Genomic DNA, 23,832 nt, shown 5'->3' on the forward strand with positions numbered 1-23,832 from the left:
TGGATGACCAGCTCTTTGTTGGCTACGTAGGCGCCAAGAAAGGCCAGGCTGTACACAAGAGGACTATTTCCCGCTGGGTCATCTTGTGTATCATAGCCTGTTATTCTCTGGCTAAAAAGGAACCTGCGGTGGGGTTGCGCACCCATTCTACCAGGGCGACAGCAGCTACTACTGCATTGGGACGTGGTGTCCCCCTACAAGACATCTGGCAGGCAGCCACGTGGGCCTTGCTGCACACTTTTACTAAGCATTATTGCCTTGACAGTCAAGTCCGGAGAGACTGCTTCTTTGGCCGTTCTGGTCTCTGTGACTTTCAGGTGTGATCTCTGTTCGCTGACCCACCACCGGGGTTGGTATTGCTGGGGTATCTATTCTAAGGTAGGGAATCTATCACTAACGTGTCTCTTTCAGATGCACAAGTTACTTACTTGTGTAACGATATATCTGTAAAAGACATTAGTTAGTGATAGATTCCATACCGCCCCACTCATCCTTCCTGTTCTGCGAACTGATTTCTAGGGTTAAGGTCATCCCTTTCAGGGCCCTAGTTTCAATGCACCAGAGGTCAGTATCTTGCATAGCTCTGCGTTCCTGGCGCGGAAAGTCGTGTACTGAACTGACGTCAGCGCGCGTGGGCACGTCTAAGTAGCTCCGGCGACGTCATCTCGGCGACTACGACGCCAGCGACGTATGCGGAGCCATACGACGACGCCTACCAACGCGCAAGGGTGCTACTGATGAAAAACTTTCCGGATCCAGTCTGACACCTGGGGATATTCTAAGGTAAGGAATCTATCACTAACATGTCTCTTACAGATATATCGTTACACAAGTAAGTAACTTGTTCACCTCTTCTGGTCGTTTTCTATCAAGAAAGTTAAATAGAGGCAGTTGCCAGAAAAAGAAAAAAAAGAAAGTCTCTCAGTTGAAAGCAGTTCTGGTATTTTACTGACCTCTACTGGTCGTTTTCTATCAAGACAGTTAAATAGAGGCAGTTGAACTGAAAAAAAGTCCCTAAGCAGAAGCAGACAAGTCCTAGGGCTGATCTCCAGAGCCCACAAAGTACATACACATATAAGTATATACTAAAGTATATACAAGAGGTCTCGAATGCTCAACCTAAAAATGGTTTTCACAATACAAACACACACACACGTCTTTGTTACTTCAAGTAAATGCGCATATTTTACTATTCTCGTTTTCTATGTTGCCCTGAGTGTTTGCACCGTGGCATATAAATAAAGAAATGGAGGCGAGCAGTTTAAAAACATGTGCCATTCATTCCTCATGCTAAATAAAGGAATCTGATTGTAAAACACTTCTTAACTGTGCAGCCTTCACTTTCGTCTATGTGTGAATAAATGTGTTCTCTTGCGCATGCGCAGTGAATTGAACAGGCCTTTGTTGTCGTTCTTCTCAGCAAAGCCTAAGATTACCTACGTCGAGAATAAAACCGCCATGGAGTTGGAGGAGCAGATCACGCTGACGTGCGAGGCCTCTGGTGACCCCACCCCCAGCATTACGTGGAGAATGGCGACACGCAACATCAGCAGCGACGAAAAGGTATAACTCCTGGGGATCCTGGACGTGGGAGCAAATTCACTCATGTGTAACTGGAGAGAGAGACTTGAGGTTATTGAGTCCGGGGTGGACTTAACAGCACCCGTATTAGGAAACCGAGCACAGAGTTACACCGCTGACAACGTCATCGATCGTTTCAGCTGCATTAACCCCAATGAGAGACAACACATTCTGGTGTCATCGCTGTGCACAACTATGCAGGTGACATCATTGATAGTTTTTTAATGTTCTCGTAGTGTTTTCACTTTTTGGGTTTAGCAGGTGTAATTCTGTTTTGGTTTTCTATCAGAAGATGTAGGTCTTCAATGGACTGGGTGGGAAGTAAGCAGAAACTTGTATTTCAAGGGAAAAAGGTGAGGATGTGTGCCTTTAAGAACTGTAGGTGGGCGTGATGATGTCACTGATGGGCATGTAGCAGAGCTAGCAGTATTCCTCATTTCAGAGTTGTGGCCATTTTTAGGCCCTGCAGGACTCAAATTTATACTGGCCCATCATGGCACAACATTCTAGAGAATTGAAAGCATATTTCCTGGACAGGAAAGTGTAGTAGTTGTACCAAAACCTTTTCATTCATAATTTGATCTGCATTTTGGAATAATGTTTAGGTATTTTAGTCTCATTTCAGAAATGTTTTAGTTTTAGAAGCTCCTTATTTCTGGCATCACCCGCTAATGAAATTCTCAATTCTAACTAGTGCCTTTGGTCTTAATGTCTGTGGTAAAGAATGATTTGATTGAAAACTGTGGCCAAAATACCAACACAGCTTGACTCACTTTGTCAATGTGCGATCTGAAAAGAGTCCAAGCACTCCAGAACTTTTCAGATGGATAGGAACATATATGCACATTCAAAACTATTGAAAGAGTATTCGATGAATGCATTTGGGAATAATTGTACTAGAAAAGGCAAAATGTCATGATTTTAATTTTTCTGGACAAATTGCTATTAAGAATAATTTTCTGAGATCGAGTAGAAAAGTATAGTAGCTTGCTGAAGTGAACTCGTAGTGAACTCGTAGTTTTCTTGCAAGGTTTTTTAGAACTTGGCGACATATCGCTATAGCGCACAAACTCAAAATTCTATTATAATGCAAATACTTATTGAGAATGTTTCATAAACGTCATTTTTCCATTACATTGGCTTGTTTCCAATAAATTACTTTACAACATGTAAAATTCTGCCTAAAATCTGGTGTGCTGCGACAAGTAGATGACCAAACAAAAATGGTGGTCAGGAACCACGAAGATACATAATTCTGCCTAGACAAGTGGCGATTTGTGTTAACTTGTTGGCCTGGGAGCTGTTTGACAGCCAAAGAATAGCTTACATTTAAAATAAGGCATGTTGTTTCCGACTTGAAAATAACATGTAGTATAATAATTTTTTTAAATTGTGCTCATTACCATCTGAGCTAAACAGGGCACAAGCTGCAGTTTTAAGCATAAATTTGATAGGCTGGGAGAAAAATACATGTACCACACTTTGGGCCTTATTTAAGAGGCCTACGCCGCTGTTGCGTCACATTTTTGGGATGCTGCAGCGGCGTATACAATGTGACATACTGCGCCATGTTTACAAAGTGATGCATCTAAGCAGATGCGTCACTTTGCAAAGCCCTGCGCTACATTATACCTGTGTCAGGTATAGTGTATGTAGGGTAAAAAAGGCGAGTAGAAGTGGCGCAGTGAAACCTCTAAGATTTCACTGCACCACCTCTACGAGTTCACTGCATCAAATCATTACGCCTGCTTCACAGCAGGTATAAGGACTGACGCAGGCACTTTTATGTGGGACTCGCCCAGGTGTAATGACACATTGCTGGAGTTCCGTCTGTTTTGTGACACACTCCAGCAGTGTGTCATTATTGCGCCACCAAAAATGTCAGCATTCCTGGCGTATCTAGGCAATCCTTGCGACATGGAGCGCTGTATTGTAAATGCGGCGCATCTATGGTGTCGCAAGGAGGCCGCTCTGAAAAGTGTTGCATCGCTGTTTTCAACCAGCAATACGTCACTTTTCATAAATGAGGCCTTTATGTGCCGCATCCCACCTCAAGGTTTGCAAATTCCGTGTTAAAACTGAACTTTCCAAAGCTTATTTAGATCTCATGAAATGCATCCAAACTCAGTGGAAGTGCCGCCACCTTTGTAACTTCAGTTTTAAAATATAACACTTTAAAACTTAAACGAGCCTCTTAAAATAGATGGACAGGATTCCAAAAGACTAGTTTGCAAAGTGAAACAGATGTCACCATAAAGTCTCCAAAAATTATTTTAATAATAAATCTGGATTCCACCAGGAAACATTCAACCTGGTTTTTCCAGACCATTGCAATTTAATCACAAATGTGCGTTTATATTTATTGTCCTGAAAATCCGTGCAGTGCCGAGGCGAACAGGCATGTAGAATATTTCAGTCCTCTTCTGTTGCTACAGCCTAGCTTGTAGTCGCAATAAATCCTTCATATTTCAGATGTTTCATCCTTCATATTTCAGATAAATACGTCACATTATAATTGCAGTTATATAGCACTTACTACCCGTGACAAAGCATTGAAGCGCCTTCTCCTGATGCTGAAAGGGAAAAGATCGACTGTGCTTCTTGTTTAACGGATATGCACCCATACATGCAGGATGCAGGCACATGCTAATGTCATGTGGACTGGCACATGTAAATGTCATGTGAGAGGATATCTAAATACTTTGCAGTGAGTGCAACCTCTCTGTCCGACTCAAACGTGCTGCGGATTCATTTTGAACAGATATAACAGGTTATTCAGTAGTTTACCCTTGAATTAAAATGAGCACTGCTGTTGTCCTGTTGGAGTCAGTCACCTGCACTAAATGTGAACAGACAATTTGACCAGAATTGCACCATGGAACAGACTGTTGAGGCCACGAGAAATCGTCTCTGCCTCCAGGCTGGCATGGGGATGTTTTGTCTTGAGGCTCTGTATAACAAGGAATACTGGTAGCAAAGTATACCAGTGACATCATCATGAGAGTGTGATTGGGGGAGAAGAATGGGGGGTCTTCTTCATCGGACAGACCAGTAAGAGCCTGGAATGCCCTACCTCTTCAGTGGCACTGTATGCATGCACTGTACACCGTTAGTATGCACAAAAGCACTACGGCCTTTGTGTATGGCTATTGTGTTGACCACAATTCATTGTTGCAAAGGCAAAAATAATTAGCAGTTTTGGAAAAAAGGTTACCAGCCTACAGTACGCCTTTTGGCGAAGAGGCTCATTTCTCCTTTGCTGCTGTCTACAGTGGACTTTCTGTACAAAGGGTAGTTGGTGTATCTAACTAGGAGTCAAAGTACCTGTCTAGCACTGAATTCACTTAAACTTGTCCTTGAAGAGTATATAAAGATTGGCTTTTGTTTCCGTGTGATCAGGGTGCGAGGCAGTGCACCTGGGCGGTAGAAAGTTACTTTTTTATTATCAGCTCCCCATGGTAGAATTATTGATGAAGTAGGAATCAAAGCAATGAAAAATCAACTAAAACCTTTTTTCCGCTACACAAACGGTTGGCTAAGTACTCCTCGCCTTCCACTGGCTTCTAAGTATCCGCCTCTCATAAAAGCAGTGCAGATACTCGCTTTCCCCAAGTGTATTCAGATAACATCTCATTTTTGGGGTGAGAATTCGACACTACGTGCCAAGTAAAGAAAAGCACGGGCACGTCATAAGTGCAATACAGAGCAATGAAATCTCCGCTGCACATTAAACACACTGGGCTAGCAGGGGTTCCTCGCTTGCTTACGAGTGTTGTGTACAATTTACATTTAGGGGCACATTTATCCAGCTTACGCGCAGCGCATCACGCCGACTTGCTGCGCTGTGTGAAAGGGAAAGGGCAGAGTGTGCCATATTTAACATTATAGAGCGCATTCCTGTCCTTCCCTTGTGCTGACGCCCTTTTGACTGCCTTGCGCCAACACATGCCCCCTTGGGCCGAGGTGCCAAGGTGCCTGCGTTGTAGGCACGATTGTTTTATGCAGGATGGGGCACCTTCCGGTACAAAAACAATCCTCAGAGGCATTTTCCTCTCTCTGTGTGTGTTGCAGAATGCAGCAAGTTTAGAAAGAAGACACTGGGAGGCTTAGCATTTTGACACATTCCCAGGTTTCCCAGTGTTAGTAAATCTGGGAATGCACCAAAATCCATGGGTGGGAGCATGGGAACACCCACGCTCCACCCACGGAACACCACCCTGGATCAGACTAACGCAACACAGCGATTTGTGCTATGTTGTGTTACTTCAGATTTCTAACCATGCAGGGCCACGCAAGACGGTGTTGCGTGGCTTGATAAATCCGACTTTAGTGTTGCAACCCCCTTGCGTGGCACAAGGGCAAGGCAACACATTGATAAATATGCCCCTTCATTTAAACAGCTATTGTGAGTAAACGTCTTCGGAATATATTTTGAAAATACGCCTTGCCCTTTCCTTGCAAGGAATTTTAGCAAAAATGATGTGTAGTTAAAAAGAAATTGATCATAGTGGTTTGAGAAGGCAATGTGCTAACTCAATCCTAAGAAAGTTATAAGTGCCTACAACAAGCAAGATTTAGTAGACAAAGTAGGACTTTTCTCAGCGTTTAGTACTACTACGGTGAATGGCTATTCTTATTTTCTTGCCTATGATGCCATGTACTTTGTGTGTTCATTATGATTTGGAAGTTTAAAGAAAGCAGCACTAGCCATATCCTTCAACCGGTGTCAGCTCTAGAAAAGACCCACAGATCTGCCTACAATTGTTATTTGTTAGCACAAGTGTAGACAAATGTGGATATTTTATATATTGGTTTTAGATTGTTTTGATGCATGTGTACATCTTTTAAAAAAGGCGTGTTTTGCTTCCAGTAGTCTACCAGGCGATCTGCATACTCTTGGCTAGGAAACCTGTCAGAGGCAATGCCTGTAGAAGTACAGATTGTGTCTGTTTTGAGCGATTGCAGGTTATACCTTCTTCTTCATATGCTGTAGTCTGGAAAATGAGCAAGAGCTGTTTCCATTTCCTCTGTTGTTTTCATGGTACCCGGTATCTGTAAAGCTTGAGAGTTACCTGATTTGATTTTCTATCACATGTGTTCTCTAGATGTGTTCTACCGGGATTTGGTTTGTATGTGTAGAAGAAGTTCAGTTTGACCAGACTTTGGAGGCCTCATCACCTCTTGAATACATAGACATCATATACATATCTTTCTGGTCATCCCAATGGAGAGGCCGCGATTGTTGGGCGATTGGTTCTAGAGCACAGGACAGTGTGCATCAAATGCCTGGAATAGGAGTCGAACCCTGGAGCAGTGAGCACAAAACTCATTTTTACCTGGTGTCAGGGAAAACCTAGAATTAAGGCAGGAATGACTTGCAGGACGAGAGGGATTGACGTGAAATAATCAAGTAGTATCTTCAGGCAGTCAATAGTAGTGATCTGAAGAAGTGTAATGATGTGCATAGTGGGCAGCAGCAGTAGTTATGTAGACCAGGGTCAAACTGAGAACCCTGCAGGTCTGATTTAGCTGGTCACAGGAGGCTTTTGGAAAATTGGATACCAGCATGGCTTGGCCAGCAGAGGTGAGAACTGTTTGTTGTTAGTAAAGTCACGATAGGAAGCCATGGTAGGCGAGGGCAGAAAGCAAGCAAATGGCGATAAACTAAAGTTCACTTAAAAGTAGGAAGAATATTGCAACTATATTCGCCCTTTTTGAGATACAAGTAATTTCTATTTTCATGAAAGCTTATTCTTTGCTGATGCAGGTTTCCAGTTGAGCCGCCATGGTTTTGACTTTGAATATTCTACCCATGTTAGCATCTCTCCTTCCATGTCATTTACTGAAACACTCAAACCTTCCAAACTGCTAACTATTTTTGAAACTTTCATGCACCTTGTTTGACTTGTTGATTGGAAAATGCTAAGTCGATAAAGTAGTGTTACATGGATTGTTTTTCCCTTTGAAAGTTAAACGGCATTGTTCTTTTTAGTGTCTTTTTATGTGTTGGTTTACTCTGTAACATCTTTTCAATGTACCGTACTAAATTTGTATTTTTTTATTATTTTATGTTTAATTTTCTAAGATTTGAGGAAATGAACAGTGTATTATATCTACACAGCTTCATGATTCTGAAAGATGAACCAGAACAGTTTGCCATTCATTTTAATTTCAGCGCATATAGAAGGTTAGGGTTAAATATTTCTACGCTCTCTTAGTTCCAGGAACATTTTCTTCCTCTTATTAGAATAGTGTCCAGTTGCATTTGTCATGTTGATTAATTCACACCATTGCTGAAACCATAAATTGACCAAACCAAGTGCAGCTCCGTGAAAGATTCCAAACACACAACATACTGTACAGTTTATTGAGTTCACCAGAACCCCATTTTTAGGACAACCAGTACTTTAAAAAATGTTCAGTTTTCAGTTCAAGGCATGGTGGAGTCTCCATTGCGGAACATCTCATTGTGAAGATCGGCCATAATTGCTTACTGCCTCAAATTTACAAAACCAGATATGCATTTGTTTGACCTTAAGGCACATAGTTGAGCACTCGCCCTTCTTTGCAAATGTTTCTTAAGTGAGATTTCAAGAACCTGAGAAAATTGAGTGCGTTTTTAAAGGTTGTAGTATTCAAATTGTCCTCATACCAAGGTAAATAATATAGGTCTTTTAAGGCAAACTTTCTAGCTGTCAGTGGCAGAGGTTGTGAGGAACTGGCTGTCTTGAATTGAAACTCACTGTGATAGAGTCAGAGTGGTGCATTTGCACAGTCCAGATCTTTTTTTGATTGGACTTTGGCTTATGACAATCCTATCCGCAATAGTATCCTAATATTTTAAACCAGTTAGTTTGTTAAAGCGGTAGATGATTGTTTTATCATGCATGGCATGGAAACACTTCACACACAGAATGAAAACAAAGACAACAAACTCCCATTCACATATCCTACACGAAATAGCATGCTACCCACATCATCAAGCGCTTCAGTGCCCCTCTTAGGAGTTCCTATTGTTATATAAATGTTGCAGTACAATAGCATTAGAAATGGTATTTCTGATAGAAACTTCTAACAGCTGATTCCTCACCTTTTGAACATTACCCAGACTGGATCCGGAAACTAAGCAGTACACCCCTGCAAGCCGGTATATAGGTGCTGTGTGGCTTTACACCTATGTCATTCCTCTCCGGAAGTGATATGCAGATGCGCATATAGGAGCCACTCGCTGATGTCAGTTTCATCCTTTCTGTACCACCAGACGTGGATCTATTGTCTCTTCATGAGACCTTTATTTCAAAACTGTACACAAAAATTCAGCATGCAAGAGAAAACGTTGCTTCCCAAGACTACATGGGTCAAACTTTATAGGGGCTGTTTGTGACAGTCTATCTGCCCAAACCCCTCCTTCCCATAAGGTTTGCCTGTAGTGCCTGGGGTTGGAACACGACTCCAAGGTCTGCAGTGACTACGCCTTGATGAATCCTAAGCCCATCCGGGTTCTTCAAGACTCCATATCGTGACCAGTTGAAGAGTTGGTCCTGTTCCCACATCCAAGGTTATTCCTGTGACTCATGGTGATGGTCAAAGTCTTCAGGTAAGTTTAAGAAACACCATAAAAAGTCCAAGTGGGACTCAGCCCCTTCCTGCCGCTCCTGAACTCCAGAAAAGCAGAGATGGCATCATTATGCTTCTCTGAAGCCCCATTGCAACTCGAATTTCTTGGGCCGTTGGCAATGCAGCAGCAAATCAAAGTATTCTGTGAAGCCATGCTTCAGCTTTTCTGCACATTGCCCAGTACGCTGCAGGGTAGCAACTATTCATAAAGACCTCCACCTAAGGCACCACTGGCTGGTCTGCCCTTACTGCCAGTTGGACCCTTTGGACAGTGTACGGGCTCAGCACCAGCTGTGATTCTGATGCCGATCCTGGAGCCGTGACCCTCCCCAGAATCTGCAGCATCGACAGGGGATGACAAAGTGCAACCTATTGTACTTTCTGACTTGGTGAGTTGGTGCCACTTTGACCTCAACAGAGGCATAAACCGATCACCTTGCACCGCAGCCTTTGGGCAATGAGTTAGATTCCACTTACTTTGTCCCTGCCTCAAGGAAGGGATCAAACCCTCCATACTTAAATTTAAAGGATTTTGACAATGACAATATGATGTTAGGGATGAATTTGCACAACCACACACTGATCACATTCTGACAATATGATGTTAGGGATGAATTTGCCCAACCACACACTGATGACAATAGTTATGAGAATCTTCAGAACACCGGTCGCTGGACACCTCACTAGACACTGGGATGGTTTGGCATCCAGGTCCTGCAAGAGAAGAAAGTGCCTCCTCCGCCATGGTCATGCGAAAGGTGGCTAAGGTTCTTGACCTTCAGTTACCCACTATGGAGGTGAAGGCTCATTTTATTACTGACGTGCTTCAGCCTGGGCAAACAAATACTGAGCCACTGCTTCCATTTAGTGAAGCCTTTAAAAATAACCTTCTTGGAGCTTAGGCAAAACCTTGTTCTGTACTTCTGGTGAACAGGCAGACATTGTCCCGCGCCAGCTGATCCGCACTTTTCGACTCAGCATCCCATACCAGGGAGCCTGGTTATGCAGGCTTTAAAAAGCAAGGTCAACCCTAATGCATTCCCTACCACACCACTGGAGAGGGAATCAAAGCACATCAAAAGGTTTGCAACAAAAGAATCCACCTTCTACTTTATTTATGCCTCAGTGGGACCTTAACTTTGTGCTCACCTTTCTAACAGTTGTTCTCTGGCGATTCTCACCGTCAAGAAATGTTTCTCGTTGCCATTACACCGTCAAGGCAGGTGAGCAAGTTACAACCCTCTCCAACCTGCCAATCACCACATTCTTTCCAGATAAACTGGTTTTGAGAACCCAAACCGCCTTTCTTCCAAAAGTGGAGACTCCTTTACGCATCAAGCAAAACATTACCATTGTTTTTCGCTCTACTCCCACATCTATAAGGAGGAGAGACTTCACTGCTGCATCCTAAAAGGGTTCTTAGTGTTTACATCAAATGCACCAGGGACATTGTATGGATGATCAGCTGTTTGTGGTGTTCTCTGGAGCAAAGAAGGAAAAAGCAGTGCAGAAGAGGATTGACTCTTGATAAATCATGCTCTACATTAAAATCTGGTGCACATTGTCAAGAGGTAGCCCCTAAATTAGTTACTGGCTGATTCCACCAGATCCATGGCTGCTACCTCTGCTTTGGCACACAAGGTGCCTGTTCTGGACATCTGCCAGGCTGGTATGTGGGTGTTGCTCCACATGTTCACAAAGCACTACTATCGGGACAGCTAGGTCCAACAAGTCCAACAAGTGGGGTACTTTGCCTGCTTGGTCCTGTAGGACTTTTTTGGTTTGAGTGAATTCACAGATCCACCACCTGAGCGGTACTGCTTTAGTATCTATTCAAAAAATGAGGAATCTGCATTAGAAAGTATCTATCAGAAGAACAAGTTACTTACCTTCTACAACACTCTTTGTGGGAGATTATCTAACTGCCCCTTCCATCCTCCCCATTCTCTGAACTGGGCTCTTTTCCCCCTAAAAAGATCCCAATATAGAGATCTGCACACTGCCCAAAGCCAATTTGCTGTTGGACTCTGTCTGCGGGTGTGGAGAGCTCAGAAGGTAACTGACATCAAAACTTGCAAGTGACGCCTGTATGCATTTCCACACACCACTTTTGGAGTGAAAGGACATTGGTGCAAAGCTGCATGACGTCACCTATCGGCATCCATGGGTACTGCTTGAAAGGTTTCCAGATCAAGTCTGATGCCTCAGGAATATTCAAAAGGTGAGGGATCTTTGGTGAAATAGATGATCTACCAGAAAGAGCTTTACCAACTTGCTCTTTGTGCCTTATGCGCTAAATATGTGGCTAACTATACGTGCTGACTAAACTGTGTGCCTAGATAAGAGAAGATATATGGCACTGCTGGGACTTCTGTAGTAATATGACTTTACATTTTCAAACAGATAATGATCTTGGTGGTTTCATGAAATTCATTACACCGGAATTTCATTCATGCCTTCAGCCTGTGCCCTCACTAGATGAGGCACATCGCAATTTGTGATATGGTTCTTTCAGAAAAATTACATCAGTTTACTGAAGGCAACAAGAAGAATTTACAACATTGTGTTTGCACGTTATTGGACCCATCACTGTAGCGCTAGCCAAGTGTGCACCAGCTCTCGCCGCATTTACCATAGGTCCGGTGTAGTCCCATGTTTGTGTACATTTTACATTAAATTTGATTTCTTGAAATAATGTTGTTAACAATAAAACACTTGGAGAGCTGATATCTCTTCCCTACATGATAGAGTGAGACAGGTACAGTGGCCGCACTACTTTTAAAGTTGCACCATCATTTAGTAAAAATAACTGATATCAGCTTGCTCCAACATGCTGTGGACCATGCATGCAAAACAATTGATGGATTTTTTTTTTGCTGTGCAAGGTCCCCAAACTGTTTGAGAGCATGCCATCCAAAACATGGCAATCCAAAAGCGCTAAGCACTATACAAATGGTAGCTATAGGTTGTCTACTAAATGAGTAAAACATTGGAAATGTGTGTGTCATACAAATTCTGTGCTTTTTGGGGGGGCATCTTTTGAAATAGACAGTCTTAAAACCTGGTGGTGAGCAACACAAAGTAATGCCACAAAGTATTAAATGTTGACTTCGACCTATGAAAACCAAGTTTGAGCTATTCTTTTTTGTACTTTTTTTGGAACACAAAATCAATTTACTGAAGTTACAGTTTTAATCTCCCATATTGTCAAAAAGAAGTTGGTGAGATTCTATGTTATCTTTGTGGTTTCTGTGGTGATCACATATTTCCAAAGAAAAATAAATTAGGATTGAGCTAATTTGGAAATTATTACCCTCGCATATATAAGTAGATTATTGAGTAGGCCAAATCCATACCTGAAACCTTTTAGAAAGTGACTGAAAATGGGACTTTAAGGAAGAAATATCTGGACAGGACCACTTCCTTGTCCTTTCAGTATCTTCCCTCCAGCTCTAACAAGGCTGTCAAGTCGAAGACTAGATGGACTTGCTCACTAAGGAACCTTTCTTTGAAATTTGTCCAAAATTGCTTCATTCCAAACTAGAGCCCACTGATATCGCCAAAGGCATCAAACAGATTTGTAATTACTTCAATTCAATTCATTGTTTTACTTAGAGGAATTGGTCCCTCTCAAATGAATGAACCTCAAACGAAGACCAACTCAGTCATGGTACTCAGATTTAATGTAGCCAAACAACTCCTTATGGATCATGGAGGCAAAATCTAAAGTCATCCAACAGCAAGTAAATGCGGGCCAAATGCGTTCCCTCTTCTGGCATATCAAATCTAACTTGTTTCTGAACAAAAAAATGCAACTGTGAGGAGTTCTTAGAATTCTTCTTTTAAAATATCGTGCTTACCAGGAACAACAGCCCACCATTTCTTCAAATTTTCTCGCTTCTTCACCTAAAACCCAAATCTATGGTAGGTCTTGCTCGAATCAGAAGTGACTCACCCACTGACCATCAAGAAACTGAAACCAACATTCTCCTGGAAACAGTTTCTCTTTGAGATTATCAAAGCCTACTTCCATATTTGTACACTCACTTGCCTCAATCTGATCAGCTGTCCCTCTCACAAGAGCTATTTCCGGACTCCTTAAAGATCTGCCAACTAACACTTATGATAAAAAAAAACTCTCAATTCTACAATCCTTTCAAATTAACACCTGGGCCGCATTAGACATGCAGCTCATTTTCCTTCATTGCACCAGGCGCACCTTTAAAATGGTGCTCCCAGTTCAATGAAGGAAAATGCCCCACATTATGGGGAATGTGCTGCCCCCAGGGCAGCTGCTAATTCGTGCTGCCCTGTGGGCAGCACATTCACGTGAACTACGGAGTGATTGCTTTACAGCTGCTCCGTGTTTCTCTGTGCAGGTGGCAATCCACCGGCACATTTAAAAGGGAGTAGAGATCCCCCTGCAGGCGTGTGCAGTCAGTGACTGCTCCCGTCTACAAGGGGGTGTCTGGGAGTCCAAGGGACCCCGTTACCCCCTTCAGAGGGCTGCTCTCAGGAGGCGCACAGTCCGTGTGTCTCCTGAGGGCTTCTTTGCCTTTGTGCCTGCATCTGTGATAGGGCACCGACAAAGAAGCACAGGGATTCCCTCATTTGCATGGTGCACCCACATGAAGATATCGCTGGCACTTTATGTGCGCCAACGCTATTGGTATTATAGAAGGGGCGGCACAAGCCACTTTATGTAATACGGCCCCTGATGTCTAATCTAATCTTCCTTGACTATGAAAAATGGTTGATGTGTTTCCAATCAGCTTAATGACTACAGTGATGAGGAACAGTTGCTCGGCTCCCTTCCAATCCGGGTTCGGCCCACGGCACAGCATAGAGATTGCAGACCTAAAGAGGCTAGATCACGTATGACATCCTCGGTGTGGGTGATTCTAGTCTACTGATACTTTTAAACCAATGGGTGGTCATTGAGGAGGTGTACTACCCTGCCCATCAGGCCTCCATCCTCGTGCCAGTCTCCTTTAGTCAATACATTGTAACCCAAAGTATGATCCATAGCTGAGCGGGTGTACCCTTTCATATCCTGATGACATGCAAATCTATCCGCAAACTTCAACCACTGCGGACTTCACTCTTCTATGTCAGTGTCTTAGCTTGCTAAAAAACTGTATGACTTTTTTCTTAACCAGAAAAAAGATTAAATTCCTCCTCTCCTCACCCTAGCAGGTTGGATCCAGGTCCCTTGCAGACTAGACCCAAACCACCTGTAGCCCTGTGCGACTTGTTAGCAACTTGTGCTCTCGCCCTCCCCAGACCCCCACCCCTACTGTTGACCACACCCTAGACACCGCTCTGTCTCTCCTTCCTCTTATCAAGGACGTGGCAAAAGCTGCCAGTGTCTTCCCTGACTCCCTCCAGAGAGTGTCATCACATCGGGAAGGAACATTTAATACCTGCGGCCCATGCTCGCATGGCTTTGCCGCCTCTTGCTGTCACCCCTCAATCACACCGAGCCCCATTGAAAGCTGTCCTTCATTCTGGAGCCAGACTAGCCGCATCTGACAAGAATCCATTCTCGGAGAGCTGCATTAGCTGCCCCTAAATACCCAGCTCACCTTCAAACTCTGTTGTTTAACCTACTAGGAATTAAATCTCACGAGCCTGTATGTTACTGGCTGTCTCAGGAGGTCCATGAATTAACATAACTGGAACTCCCTACGTATTGACGTGCCCAGGTTCAAACCGTTGTTGATCTCTGGAGCAACCACCCCAGTAAAGAGATCACAGTCCATCAACCTCAGAGCGCAGCAGCGTCACTCTAACCCTCCGGAAGCAACTCGGACGTCACAGCTTCCACCTGACCATAGACTGACCGGGCCCTTCCTCCTGTCGCCCTAGTATCGCCATCTCCTTGCCCTTCTCCCAACAATGCCATGCCCCTCCTACCTACCATTCTTGTTTATTGTTATTCCCGCTGTTGTTTTATTGACATTGTTTTAGATAACTGGCTGTTTATTAACTTTAAAGACCGTGAATGCCCTCAGCTGCTACTGTGCTATAATAGACGAAAAAAGGAAGAAAGTAATGCTCTGTAGCTCACACAATTCCCGAATGGGATGCCTAAAGTCCTAACCAGCTGCACCCAGGCACTTCCGCGTACGTAAGCTTGTACCTGCCAGTATTACCGGACAGACCAATCACGTGACCCTGCAGAGCACCTCCGGCCTGCACTGCCCCGAGAAACTGAAGGGATTCTTGTATCTGACCTTTCCTTCTAAGCATTGGGCTCTTAGGGTGTATACTTTCTCATAACCGCACGCGCTGGCATGTCCCGTGGGTGCCTGGCTGTACCATGTGAATGGCTGTTCTTCATATGTATCTAGTGCGGTGAGATCTTGAAGTTCATGCTTAGAGCTTATATTTCCGTGGTTTGATCCTGAGCCTGCGTGAGACAAGCTGACTCTCAGATTCAGTTGCAATGATCTTGTTATGCATTCATTGTGTCAGGAGCCCGCTGTGGCAGTGTGAGCAGGGTGCAATAAATGAATTAGGATGTACGAGGATTCCCAGTCTTGCGCCGTGGGAGGGCACGTAAGTGGTGGAGAGAGATGCCTTGATTGTCCTCGGCCCCCCCTTCGCTTATCAGCACTTTTTGTTAAGAGTACTTTTCAAATGCGGCAAGAGGCACCACAATCCATGGCTTATTGTAGCAGCCAATAACTCTGTTGACTAATTCGAACTGCTTTATGTAATAATTCATAACAGCAGGTCTAGCACAGAGCTGCGCTTATAAGCCAGGTCTAAAAACCTAACTTAGGGCTCCCTACAGACACGGTGGATACCCTGCTTAAAATGTCTGTTGGCACACACAGCAAACACAGTTGATGTCAATGCTAGCATTGCTGACCGACATCCCCTGCTATTCCAGAAACGCTACACTTAAAACAGAAGCAAAGATTTTCTCATTAAAATTTGGAACTTGTTTTGTCAGCCATCTGCAATTAGGATGCAAGGAACAAAAGCTTTTTCCCCTTTTCCTTTTTAAGCAGCCTGTGTTAACGGGAGGGCCAGGCCCATGCAGCACGGAGCCTCAACCTTCATAACATTTTGTTTGGCCCAGTGCCGAGGATCGCGTAATTGTCTACTTAACAACGGCCCCTTATGACAGCGATGCGTCCTGCAAGCGCGGGAGCGCACTAAAATGTCGCAACAAGACAGTGCTTTGTTTGGGACCAAACTGGAGAGGGGACAGCAAGCCAGGCCTGTGGGCCGCCTTTGTTTTACTGCTGTGGGAAGTATTCCAATTAAACAAAAAGTGGGTTATAGTGTTTGTGTCAAATTCCTTTTGCCAAATTCCCTGGCCGCCTTTGTTGCGAAAATACGCATTTTCAAGTTGAAGAGCCAAGGCTTAGCCACTGTGAAATCCCACTTCCGCGTCGGCACATCCTCTTTTGGTGCACAAGATACTTGGGGTGGGGGGCGCATTTTAGTTCAGGGGCCTCCAACTTTGCTCCACAAGGGCTGGATTCATGGCACATTTTGCAAGGCTAGCCACACGAGGGAAATCCATATGCAATGCATCTTAATGGGATTCATTTATCTGGTTTAACGAAAGTAATTCTCAAATCATGGATTGATCTGCCCTGTGGACAATCATTTGATCCCTGTTCTATGCCTTTAGAAGTGTGGAACGTTCTGTAGAAGTAGCAACACTCGACCCAATTGCATTTGCATTCCATATTCTGGCTACTGATATGACTCCGCAGTTGTCCAATCAGGGCTTGCACACTCCGTCTGAGTCCTTGGTTTATATATCACTGTCCCACTCTTGATATGCAACAGACAATGTTCAGCGTTTATGTTTCTTGGTTATCTATTTTCTACTTATTGAACTATTTGTAAAGCACTCTGATCCCCTTCTAGGGTCAAGTTTGCGCTATATAAAACTATATTAATAAAAAATAAATACCATTTGTGTCTTTATCATTATTGCTGGTCAGGAGCATCTAAAGGCTTTCTACTATCCTTTGGAAGGCAATAGCATTTACGTTCAAACTTGCGTGATGAGGCCACCGGAACATCGTTAATCCAGTAATGCTTGTGTCTTTTTTTTTTAAGCTGTTCAGCAAAACAAGCACACATCACACATTTTGCAGCTGTCTGGGAGTGATAACGTAGTTGTTTCATAAGGTGATGCCACAGCAAGAAAAGCCCTCATGAAGATAGCTTACAATGGTAGAGTTGTAGATAATTGAATTGTAGTAAAGTGGAGATTCTAAATTGTAGGTTCTATATTTAATACAATTTATATTATTAGCTCATTATTTTCAACTAATTTCTGCGGCCCACACCATTAAGTGGAATCATTGAGAGGTGCAGCGGATATTCCATCTCTGACCTTGCAGCACCCATATTTTTGAATCTGAAACAGACACGTTAGTGATAGATTCCTTACCTTAGAATATCCCCAGGCGTCAGACTGGATCTGGAAAGTTTTTTCATCAGCAGTACCCCTGCACGTCGGTAGGTAGCGTCGTGCGGCTCAGCGTCCGTTGCTGGCGTCGTATGCGCCGAGATGACATCACGGAGACTACTAAGGCGCCACCCATGTGCGCTGATGTCAGTTCTTTCTTTTTCCGCGCCAGTAAGCGCAGATCCGGTTAGAGCACATATCTCAGTCACTTTTTGACTATCTTTTTGAGACTTTTTGTCTCCTGTCAGTTTGAGTCTACTCTGGTGCACGTAGGGATGCCTGGTTTTAAGTCTTGTGGGGCCTGCCGTCGCAATATGTCGGTGGCGGACCCTCACGATGTCTGTCTCTACTGCCTGGAGAGCGACCACGACTCCCGGGCCTGTATGAACTGTTTGGCCATGGTCCCGAAGGCCTTGAGGGAGCGGCGCCGGAAGCTGTTTGAGGTCCGGCACTCGTTCCCGTGCCGTTCACGGTTCAGGGGCCGCTCCAGAGAACGCTCGTGGGGCCACCATCATCGCTCCTCGGGCTCCAAGTCTTCACCCTCGGATTCGGGTAAGAGACGACACAAAAAGAAGTCGAAGAAGCATTGTCACTCATTGACATCCCCCCGTCGGTCCCCGGATGTGGATGAGGGGGACAGGGGTTCTGCCCCTGCGGCTCCTTTGGAGCCCGGGAGTCCCGCAGCCTACCCACCCTACCCGGGTCCGTCGGCAACTCCCGCACAGGTGCAAGAATTTTTTGCTACCTTGGACCACCTGTTTAGGCCTCGGGCTCCCGCCGGTGAGCCCTCTGGCCCCGCTGTCCCGTGTCAGGATCCTGTTGGGCCATCGGCGTCTCTGACCCCGGCGCCGCAGGATCCTGCGTCGCTGGCTCCGGCCACGGCGCCACAAGTTCCCAGCCCCAATTTTATCCCTACCTGGGATCCGTATTGGGACACGGCGCCGGTTCGGCCCCGTCCGGCGCCGTTTGTTCCTTTCCCGGTCCCTGCCCTACCGCTGCAGCCTGTCCCACATACGGCAGAGGTGGAGGATGACTGGGAGGGGTCCGAGGACCCTCTTGCTCGTCAGCGTGACTCTGAGCAGGACTAGGCAGACGAGTTAGAGGAGGCCGGCGGCCTCGATCTCTCCTCTGACCCGGGGTTTGCCTCTCCTCCGCCTACCATGGAGGAGGGCGCTTCGTACACGATGGTGCTTTGTCGGCCCGCTGAGGTCCTCCACCTTGATCTCCCTACGGTGGCCCTACAGACTAATCTCCTCACTGAGGTGCTCCAGACAACGTCCACTTCGTCGGAACCCCTGCTGCTATTTAAAGACACCCTCACTGACGTCTTACTGGGCACTTGGTCGCGGCCTGCCACGGGGGCCCTGGTAGATAAGAATGTCGCCAGGCGTCATCGCCCGGTGCCGGGTGACCCTGCCTTTCTGACCACTCACCCTACGCCCGAGAGCCTGGTCATCCAAGCTTCGACGTCCCAAAGTGCCTTTCCCACGGCTCCACAGATAAGGACTCTAAGAAGCTGGAGCAGTTCGGCAAGCGGTTGTTCTCTTCGGCCAGCTTATGGCTGCGGTCGGTGAACACCGCTTGCCTCTTGGGCCGCTATTCCGATGCGGTGTGGGATGCCATTGCAGAGGTGTTGCCTCAGTGTCCTGAAGAGGCCCAAGCTGTGCTGTTCAAGCTCATGCCGAGGGTAAGGATGCGGCTAAGTTCACTATTCGGTGTGGTTTGGACACCGCGGACTCACTAGGTAGAGCCATTTCTATGACTGTGGTGATTTATCGCCACGCCTGGTTGAGATCTACCAGGTTCTCGCCAGATGTACAAAGCTCACTCATGGACATGCCCTTTGATGGCAGCCGTCTGTTTGGCGATAAGGCCGACAGTGCGCTGGAGCATTTTAAGGACTCGCGGGCTACGGCCAAGTAATTAAGGTCTTTCCACGAAAGCCCAGCCACTCCTGGTTTTCGTTCCTTTCGTGGCCAGGGCAGGGGCGCCCAGGCACGTTCCTTCGGCAAGCCTGTACAGAACCAGTCTCAGCATGGCCGCGGACGCGGCTTCCGCGGGGGGGGGTCTGGGAATCAGCGTGGGGGTCAGTCAACCTCCGCCCCCACTGCTTCTACCTCCAAACCTTCCTAATCCGAGCTTTGGGGGGCACCCCATGCCAGTGGGTGGCAGGATCCGCCATCACCTCCCCCAATGGCACGCTATCACATCGGACAAGTGGGTGTTGCAGGTCATCCGCAAGGGTTACTCCCTTCCATTTCAGTCCACCCCTCCAGCCATGCTACCTCAGTATCACCGAATGTCGGGGGAACACTTGGCAACTCTCCAGCAGGAAGTTACAGCCCTCTTGGCCAAGGGGGCCATTGAGTGCGTTCCAGGGCCAGAAGTAGGGAGTGGTTGTTATTCCCACTACTTTCTGGTCCCCAAGAAGACAAAGGGGGTCTGCGTCCCATCTTGGACCTCCGGAACGCCAACCGCTTCCTCCAGAAGGAGAAGTTCAAAATACTGACTCTGGCAAAGGTATTGGCTAGCCTCAAACCTGGAGACTGGATAGTAGCGTTGGACTTGCAGGACGCATATTTTCACATCCCTGTCCTGCCGGCCCACCGGCGTTACCTGCGGTTCACGGTAGCCCAGGAGCATTTTCAGTTTGCCGTGCTCCCCTTCGGCTATACCAGCGCCCCTCGGGTGTTCAGGAAAGTGATGGCGGTGGTCGCAGCTCCTCTGCGCAGGTCAGGGGTGTCAGTCTTCCACTACCTCGATGACTGGTTGTTGAAGGCGTGCTCGCCCCAGGCAGTCGTCTCCCACCTTCAGACTACGCGCGACCTCCTGCATTTGCTGGGGTTTTCCCTCAACGTGCCGAAGTCGCACCTGAGCCCCTCTCTGAAGCTCCCCTTCATCAGAGCGGTTCTGGATTCGACGCGGTTTCGGGTTTATCCTCCCGAGGAGCGAGTCTGGCATATTCAGGCTATGATTCCGATCTTTCAGCCTTTATCCCGGGTTTCAGTCAGGATGACCCTCCGGCTCCTGGGCCTGATGGCCTCCTGCATCCTGCTAGTTCCACATGCCAGATGGCATATGTGGGCTCTGCAGTGGGGCCTGAAGTTCCAGTGGGCGCAGCATCAGGGCAACCCGTCCGATAATGTCCATATTTCAGAGGGCACAGCATGACAATTGCAGTGGTGGCTCACGAATCGCGATTGGGTCAATGACAGATCCCTCTCCCTTTCGCAACAGGAGCACACAGTGGTGACAGATGCGTCCCTCCTGGGATGGGGAGGCCACTTGGGAGAGGTGGAGATCAGAGTACTCTGGTCTCCGGCGGAGTCCCGGCTCCATATCAACCTTTTGGAGCTTCGGGCGATCCTACTTGCACTGAAAGCATTCCTTCCCTCTGTCCCGGAAAGTGTGGTGCAACACCACTGCAATGTGGCATTGCAACAAACAGGGCGGGGTGGGGTCCTGGACCCTATGTCAGGAGGCTCTGCGCCTCTGGACATGGCTGGAACATCAAGGCATTACCTTGGTGGTTCAACACCTGTCAGGTTCTCTGAAGGCCAGGGCGGACTAACTCAGCCGCCGGTGCTTGATGGATCATGAATGGCGTCTGAACTCGGACGTGGTGCAAGGTCTCTTTCAGCAGTGGGGAGAGGCTTGGTTAGATCTATTCGCCACCGAAGTGAAAGCGCAATGTCATCAGTTCTGCACATTGGAATTTCAAAGGCGGCACTCGCTAGGCGGCGCTTTTCATCGCGAGTGGAGTTGCGGTCTATTGTACGCCTTTCCGCCTATACCACTTCTGCCCAGAGTGCTGAAGAATATCCGGCGCGATCAGGCCCAAGTCATTCTTGAGGCTCCGGATTGGGCACAAAGATACTGGTATCCTGAGCTACTCAGCATGGCTATCGATCCCCCGACCCGACTTCGGGAGGATCTTCTGTCACAGCAGCAGGGGACGGTCCTCCACCCGAACCTGTCCAGCCTCCACCTTCATGCGTGGAGATTGAGCGGTGACAGTTGACGGCCTTCGATCTTCCTCCCGAAGTCTGTGATGTCATTCTGGCAGCCAGGCGTCCCTCCACTAAATCGGTATACGCCTGCAGGTGGAACAAATTTGTGGCATAGTGCACAACAAAGGCTGTGGATCCCCTCACTGCCCCTCTTTCTGAGGTCCTTCTGTTCCTTCTTTCTTTGACCCAGCAGGGCTCTGCTCTGGGCACTATCAAAGGTTATCTTTCGACCATCTCCGCCTTCCTACGGCTTCCAGATCAGCCTTCTCTTTTTAAGTCCCTGGTTGTTAACCATTTCTTGAAAGGCATTCCGCACACATTGCCTCCCGTGCCGTTCATAATGCCTCAATGGAACTTGAACCTTGTTTTGACATATCTGATGTGCGCTCCCTTCGAGCCCCTTCGTAACTGTCCTTTGCGTCTTCTCACTCTTAAGACGGCTTTCCTGGTAGCTATCACCTCTGTCAGAAGAGTGAGTGAGCTCCAGGCTCTTTCTTCCAAACCTCTCCTTTCTGTTCATTCGGACAAGGTGGTTTTAAGGACCCTTTCCTTCTTTCTTGCCAAAGGTTGTCACGCCCTTCCACGTCGGGCAGACCATCACTTTGCCCACCTTCTTTCCGCCTCTGCATCTGTCAAAAGAGGAAGAGCGGCTCCACCGTCTGGACCCAAAACGCGCGCTCTCGTTCTATCTGAAGCGCACACAACAGTTCCGGGTGGATGACCAGCTCTTTGTTGGCTACGTGGGTGCCAAAAAAGGTCGAGCCATGCACAAACGAACCATCTGTTGGTGGGTCGTTCTGTGCATCAAAGCATGTTACTCCTTGGCCAAGAAGGAGCCTCCTGTGGGGCTGCGTGCCCATTCTACCAGGGCAACTACAGCAGCTACTGCCTTGGGACGCGGCGTTCCCTTGCAGGATATTTGTCAGGCAGGTACGTGGGCCTCGCTGCACACGTTTACCAAGCATTACTGCCTTGACAGCCAAGTCCGGAGAGACGGCTTCTTTGGCCGTTCTGTTCTCCGTGACTTTCTGGTGTAATCTGTTCGCAGAACCACCACCGGGGTTGGTATTGCTGGGGTATTTATTCTAAGGTACGAATGAGACATTAGTTAGTGATAGATTCCTTACCGCCCCACCCATCCTCCCCGTTCTGCGTACTGATTCTAGGGTTAAAGTCATCCCCTTTCAGGGCCCTAGTTTCATGGCACCAGTGGTCAGTGTCTTGCATGGCTCTGCGTTCCTGGTGCGGAAAGTCCTGTACAGAACTGATGTCAGCGTGCATGGGTGGCGCCTAAGTAGTCTCCGTGACGTCATCTCGGCACATACGACGCCAGCGACGGACGCCGAGCCGCACGGCGCCACCTACTTACGCGCAGGGGTACTGCTGATGAAAAAACTTTACAGATCCAGTCTGACGCCTGGGGATATTCTAAGTTAAGGAATCTATCACTAACGAATGTCTCTTACAGATATATCATTACACAAGTAGTAACTTGTGCAATAGTAAGTAACTATGCCCTGACTGGTTCCAAAAAGATGTTGATAGAATTTTGCCCATACTCGTCACCAGCAGATTAGTTCCTAGGCAACTGCTTTGATGAGCAGCGCGCAATCAGTAAGAGCTACTTCCTGGTTAACAGATGAGTCTAATTGTAGATATTTTCAATTAAGTCCTACAGTCGTTTAACTCAAAGTTTCGTGCTTATCATTTTTTTCTTTGCATTTAAAGATTCATGCATTTTGTGTATCTTGGCCTTCGGCCTATTTGCTATCTATACTTCAAAACCTAAAGCCATGTTCTCGAAGGACTGTTAATCTCACCCAATGCATGTTGCAGCTACATTGTCAATGTATTTATTATTGATGTCTGTAGCTTTCTATTTGGACGAAAAATTCATTTTCCTTCTAAAAACAAAATTTTTGTTTTGGAGCTATTTTGGATCCCTTGCGTCTTGGATCGGTGGAGAAGAATTTTAAAGAGGTTTGTGTGTTTTATCAGAAACTACTAGAGAATACAAAGTTGGGGCTCTGATGTGTAATGCAGAGTTGGGGGTTGATGTATGATACAGAATTGCAGGTTGATGTGTTTTTTCTTGTTCAGGTGGTGTATAGCCTGATAAGCACCAGAGGCCTATGACAATAGCTTTGTGGTCAGGTTTCCTTTTCTGTGGATTGCATCTTG

General features: G+C 46.4%; 1 protein-coding gene across 7 annotated transcripts in view; it reads left to right on the forward strand.

Annotated features, from left to right (window-relative positions):
• Positions 1-23,832, forward strand: part of NCAM1 (neural cell adhesion molecule 1) — a 723,973-nt gene that overhangs the window by 439,425 nt on the left and 260,716 nt on the right. For all 7 annotated transcript variants that reach the window (XM_085647346.1, XM_085647349.1, XM_085647344.1 and 4 more), the window contains exon 8: positions 1,421-1,563. In XM_085647346.1, the coding sequence (XP_085503472.1) occupies positions 1,421-1,563 (143 nt within the window). The remainder of the gene's footprint in view (positions 1-1,420; positions 1,564-23,832) is intronic.

This window comes from Triturus cristatus, chromosome 3_2, assembly GCF_964204655.1.
Source record: "Triturus cristatus chromosome 3_2, aTriCri1.1, whole genome shotgun sequence".
NCBI lineage: Eukaryota > Metazoa > Chordata > Amphibia > Caudata > Salamandridae > Triturus > Triturus cristatus.